General features: G+C 41.5%; 1 protein-coding gene across 10 annotated transcripts in view; it reads left to right on the plus strand.

The window, feature by feature from the left end:
* nav2a (neuron navigator 2a) overlaps positions 1–6,000 on the plus strand; it is a 104,792-nt gene that overhangs the window by 86,263 nt on the left and 12,529 nt on the right. For 6 of the 10 annotated variants that reach the window (XM_026177713.1, XM_026177744.1, XM_026177720.1 and 3 more), the window contains 10 exons: positions 1,292–1,315; positions 1,707–1,781; positions 3,330–3,413; positions 3,534–3,657; positions 3,846–4,030; positions 4,185–4,205; positions 4,482–4,520; positions 5,007–5,015; positions 5,510–5,682; positions 5,777–5,930. In XM_026177713.1, coding sequence (XP_026033498.1) covers positions 1,292–1,315; positions 1,707–1,781; positions 3,330–3,413; positions 3,534–3,657; positions 3,846–4,030; positions 4,185–4,205; positions 4,482–4,520; positions 5,007–5,015; positions 5,510–5,682; positions 5,777–5,930 — 888 coding nt within the window. The remainder of the gene's footprint in view (positions 1–1,291; positions 1,316–1,706; positions 1,782–3,329; positions 3,414–3,533; positions 3,658–3,845; positions 4,031–4,184; positions 4,206–4,481; positions 4,521–5,006; positions 5,016–5,509; positions 5,683–5,776; positions 5,931–6,000) is intronic. The other 4 variants (XM_026177735.1, XM_026177783.1, XM_026177777.1 and 1 more) reach the window with 2 other exon arrangements.

Consider the following 6,000-nt stretch of genomic DNA (forward strand, 5'->3'; position numbering starts at 1 on the left):
CAGGCGCTGTCGCATCGTGGCAACTAACGGTAGGGATGAGACGGAGCAGGGCCGTAGGGTGCAGAAAGTCTTTGTTGTTTTTCTTGTGGTCTGAGTGTTGAATACAGCTGTTAACTATCTGATTATGTGGAACTTTTTTTTTTTTCTGAGTGTAGATTGCGAGGTAATGGTGCTTGATTGATTTCAGAGATTCATTTGCAGTTTAGTTTAAAGGTCTCCAGGTTAGAAATCACACTGATATGAAATTTCTTTTATCCTATTTATTGCTTGTCCTTAAAAGCACACAAACATTTTGCCTAACTAAATTATATTCACATTTGAAGAGCTTATGTGTCACCACAGAGAAAATACATGATATGTTTTGTCTGCGTTTCCAAGACAGACTGCTGTTTGTGTATCTAGGATAAGCCTTTCGTGTGTGTGCGTGTGTGTGTTAGTGTTTGCATGCAATTGACAGCTCCGTTTGCGTATGTGGACAGATGCCACGTGCCACAACACAGATGTGCTCACACACCTCTGTGCACAGATTAGATGATAAAAGATGTTGCGTGCTGCTGCTCCGATCAGGAGCTGGAAAGTGGACAGATGGAAAAATCGTGGCTTATCAGCTCTCCTGCTCAAGTTCAGGAGCTATGCTGAAAGACTGTTGATCACACTGCAAATCACACTGCAAAGTTCTATAAATGTAATTTCGTATTTAAAAGCTTCATATTAAATCTTATATCTAATCTTCATCAGAAGATGCAAAATTCATGGAAAACTGAGGCATTTGCTACGTCGCTGTCATTGGTTGGAAATGGCGTAAGACGGCTTCATAGTCGTATTAAATTTTAGCCTCAGGGAGGCCAGTTTTGATCCAACAATACACTGACCTCTTGCTAAGAAAGATCTTTCCGTTGCAGTGTGTTTACACATAAATGTGGGTGTTGCGTGTTTCGCTGTTTTGGTGAACGGCAGCAGGGTGTGTTGTGTTCGTGCGAGCGTTTGTTTTGCATGCTCTCACTCTGTACATATTTGACTACCTGTCTTTTCTTACTATTGTTCCATGTGTAGCCTGTCAAGACAATGAATCTCTCAGTGAAATGCCTTTAGGAGGATTTCTCTACTTTCCAGACATATTACGCCAGACAATATCTTCCACAGTTTATAAAGCTCATATCCATGGAGCTAACAAATCAGACGAGAGTGTGCTCCAACCTCCACTCTGCTCTGCTTTTTAATTAAAGTCTGTCTCAATTCAGTCAGTGGTGCCCTCTAATGGTTTTATTATCTTCTGGTGTTTGTTTTACAGAATGAGGAAAAGTCTCAGTCGGAGGTAAGCATCAGCCCGCCCACAGCACTTCTCTCCTCTTTAATTTTCTGCACACAGCCACTGGACTTGTTGGAACACGGGGATGTTTTTACAGTTGGATCCAGATACACGTGTAGCTGTATTGTGACTGACCCTGTAACAAGCTCTTGTTCCTGTGAACACCTGCGCGTGCTCTTTTATGCTTTCTGCCATTTCATCGCTGAACCTGAACTTCAATCACAGCTTCAGAGCTTCAATCTGGGAGCCTGACTCTTTTGATGCTGGATGCATTTATGTGCTTAGCGTTACATACATGCTCCATGAAGGCATGCATGTATTTAAATCTATGTGTGTATGCTTTTGTTTTGGCGCCTTTTGATGTCATGGCATTTTTTTTTTTCTTGTAAATCCTCAGATTCGCAAGCTTCGGCGGGAGTTGGATGCCTCCCAGGAAAAAGTTTCAGCCTTGACAACACAACTGAGTGCAAATGTAAGGCCTCAAGCACTTAAGAACATGCAAACCCAAACTGTTGAAGAACATCTGTCAAAACTATCAAAGGGGTTAAAAAAACCCTTTTATTATATATAGTATATAGTTTTTATTTTCCAAAGATTAAGCTAAATAAGCCATTATATGTCAAATAATTTCCACATATGCTCATTTCTAACTGCTAATTAGAGAAGTTTTAACAAACATATTGAGCTCTTTAAAATGCCAGCGTTTTCTCAAATTCCTGAACATTTTCCAAATACAGGCAGAAACACTTATTCAGACTGAGGGGATATCTCTTACAGGTATCATTTTACAACTGGTAGAATGATCAGAACATCTCTTTAAGCATCTCTAGACATGATCATTTCTGCCAACCCTGCTCCTGTATTGCACAAGTCCTGCCACGCTCAGCTGGTAATCTTCAGCCTGAGTGGGCGCTTGCTAGTAGTTTCACTGTGGATTAGAGATATGGAAGCAAGGCAGAGGTGTTACATTACAGCAGTGTCAAGTCCCAGCACAATGCCGAGGGTTTGTCCCAGATGTGGAGTAAAGATTTGTTGTCGATGACGCCTGGATACACAAAGTGCACACGAGTGTTGAAAGATAAGCACAGACGGAGCAGACAGGAGCTGGTATTGGGGAGGTGGGCTTTGTTCAAATGTATTTATATGCATGATGAATTATCTGAACACACCTTGAAGCCCTGGAGGCTGCTCTAAAAAGTCACGACTTGAATCACATGTCAGTCAGCACTGTGCTCAACTCTCACACACATTTCTACAGGCGTCCGCGGAACATTTATATTCACAGCCCAGAACATAATAGTGAAGGATGAGCAAGTTCACCCATGTCTAACTGTTTAAATCACCATAATGATCCATGTCACTCAAAAGGAATAGTTCAAGTCTTTTGTTGTAAATTTGTCTCCAGTTTTAATCCTTGGCACTCACATTATTTTTCTTTGACATGTCATGTCTGTGTCTGTATTTCTTTTGAACTGTGAACACATACCCAAGTTACCTCTTTCTCAGAAGGTCGTGTAAAAAAACAAAAACAAAAAAAAAACCACCACCTAGAGTTAAACTAGGTCTGACCAATCGTTGACTGTCTGTGGCCTTGAATGAGCCAAGGATCCAAGGATTGTTTTTGGAACAGTTTTGTCATAGTTGTACTCGTAATGTGCCCTCTCCAGAAGATAATATTTTTTCCCAGGACATTATTGGTTAGTATATTATTTGGGTTTGGTTATGTTTTCATTTTGGTGTGAAGATGGATTGACTAACATGTTTGGGCTTTAGCCTCAAGGTTAACGTGTCTCACTTTTTTCCGTTCATCCAAAAAGTAGGCCGTTCATTTTCTTATTGTCTCTGTTTATTAAATCAAGATTGTTTCATACACTTGCAGGATATTATAAAACAGACTTGGGATACAATTCTTTATACACGAACCACTTAGCTCTCTGAAGTTAGCTAAAATTTGTGTATTTGTATATTTGCCATGTTATGTAAGGAGTTGTTAAGATGCAATTTGATTGTTTCTTGTCAGGCTCACCTGGTGGCAGCGTTTGAACAGTCTCTGGGCAACATGACCATAAGGCTGAAGAGTCTCACCTTGACGGCCGAGCAGAAGGTAAAAACAGAAAAGAAAAAAAGAAAAAAATGTTTGGTTTCTGATGTTTGAAAGAAAACTACTGTGCACAAAGTCTCTGTAGATGATTGTTAGGTTGATCATCATGTTTTTTCTGTACAGGACTCCGAGCTGAATGAGTTGAGGAAGACCATCGAGCTTCTGAAAAAGCAGAACGCTGTTGCTCAGGCTGCCATCAATGGAGTCATTAACACACCTGAACTTACACCTAAAGGGGATCGCACAGGTACAGAAAATAACAGTAATGCCTCAGTACAGCAATTTGAATTTGTGCCAATAATATCAGGATTATTAACTGGGAATCATGCAAAGGCACTCTAGTATAGAGGCTCTGTATAGACATATCTGGGAGAAAGGTCATCATGGGACACATTGTAATGCCATACATCTTTTCCCCATCCTCTGTCTCCCCAGCTGGCAGTAATGGCAGTCCACAGCAGCAGCAGCAGCAGCAACAGAACCAGCAGCCAGATCTGCGCATCAAGAGACAGCACTCCTCCGACAGCGTCAGCAGTGTTGCCAGCGCGACCAGCCACTCGAGTGTGGGCTCCAACATGGATGCTGACGCTAAAAACAAAAAGAAGAACAAAAAGAACTGGGTAAGAAGCCAGCAGTTTAAATAGATTATGTACAAGGAGGTGATTGCACTGTGTGACAACAAGCAGCCATTTTTTTAACTTTTTTTTTTTTGTCTTGTGTATCTGCATTTTCATATTTGTGTGGGTGACACATCTTTGTGTTTCTCCTCTTTAGCGTTCTTTGACTGGGGAGAAGGTGATTACAAACAGTATTTTCATAGGCTCAGTGTTGTTGAAAAGCAAGTAATGATGGATTTGACTGGTTATTTTAGAGATCAGAAAACATCAGCGTTTTACCTTGATATTTAGCTAAATGTAGTAGTTGTCTTTTGACCTGTAAATTATGTAGTAATGCTTTCTGGATAGAGTGTTGTCCCAATGTTGAGTCATTAGTGTTTTTTTTAAAAAAATTTTATTAGTGATCATACAACAAATATGACACTTAAAAATTTTTTGTTGTTGTTGTTGAAAGACTTTTTTGTGCACCGGAGGACAAGTCAGAGATGATGAAGTACGAAACTTTTCTTCCTCCCTCTCTTCCTCCTGGTTGACTGAAACAATGTGTTTGGCCACCTGTGCTTGTCAATCCAGATGTTGTCAAATGTCAGGAAGAGCAATGTAGCACTTTTAGACATCAGATCCTCTAGAGTTTCCTGCCTTAGGTCACAGTGATAATAAAATACCACTGCTTGGATAGATGAGACCCCACAGGAGCCTCCTCCATGCAGGTGCTGCTCATACAGTGAGTGATGTGTTGAGTGCATGGGGGCAGCGTGTGTTGGAGAGTATATAATGGATCATGAAAGACTCCTCGCTTCATGGTGGCTATGATGTAGAATTAGCTTGCAGCTGCCTGGAAGTCAAATAAAATCTCTAGTCCTGTAGGCATCTCTAGTTTAATCTGTTTGTCCCACCATAACACATTATCACCCCCAAACCCATATGAACATGTGCTGTTTTGTCTCTCTGTCTTCCTGTGCTTCGCTTCATGTGGCAGGTGTATGAGGTAAGAATGGTACGCTATGTGAAATGAAAGGAAAGAAGCCTAACCCCTGCACTTTTTATAGGTTACTAACATCGGCCCTCTTCTTCCTTTCCTGCACTTTGCTGTCACTGTAGTGCCTTTCTTCTCCTTTCTAACACTACTTCTCCCTGAAAGCTGCTCTCATGACGCTTGAGCTGGCTCTTTAAGGAAAAATTCACCTGAAAATGTCAGAAGAACCATAATGCTTGTGGTTCTTGTAGGAGATTGCCAAAACACCTTAAATAAATTACTAACATGAAGAAGAAGAAAACAAATATGTTTACATAAGAGTGTAAACATAACACATTACACTGTGTTTGGGGCTGTAGCTCTGAGTCAGTCATAAGACAGTTTCCCCCTATTTCTTCTCCCTGTGACTCACTTGCAGTTTTCCCACTACTTCCCCTCTCAACAGCTTTTCTAATAACCTCACCTGTTCATCGCCTTGCTTTCTTTCTTCTTTTTGTTTCCTGCAGTTGCGAAGTTCCTTCAAACAAGCATTCAGCAAGAAGAAATCTCCGAAGTCGGCCTCCTCTCACTCTGACATCGAGGAGATGACGGACTCTTCATTGCCATCCTCTCCCAAGCTGCCTCACAATGGCACCTCGGCCACAGGCCACATGCTCAGGAACACGCACTCCAACACACTGTGTGTACTAGCTCAACATCTGCATGTGACAAAAAACTGCTCAAATTGCACTATGTTAATGCTTCAAACTGCATTGCCTTGTGTGCGCATACAGATTGTCGGAGTGTTTGGACAGCGAGGCTGAGACGGTGATGCAGCTGCGCAGTGAGCTCAGAGAGAAGGAGATGAAACTAACTGACATCCGCCTGGAGGCTCTTAGCTCTGCACATCAGCTTGATCAACTCCGCGAGGCCATGAACCGCATGCAGGTCTGCAAATTTCAGACTGAGCTTACTGAGTATGCTTCACATTGAGATGGATGTAAACATTGAATGTCTG

Source organism: Astatotilapia calliptera, chromosome 1, assembly GCF_900246225.1.
Source record: "Astatotilapia calliptera chromosome 1, fAstCal1.2, whole genome shotgun sequence".
NCBI lineage: Eukaryota > Metazoa > Chordata > Actinopteri > Cichliformes > Cichlidae > Astatotilapia > Astatotilapia calliptera.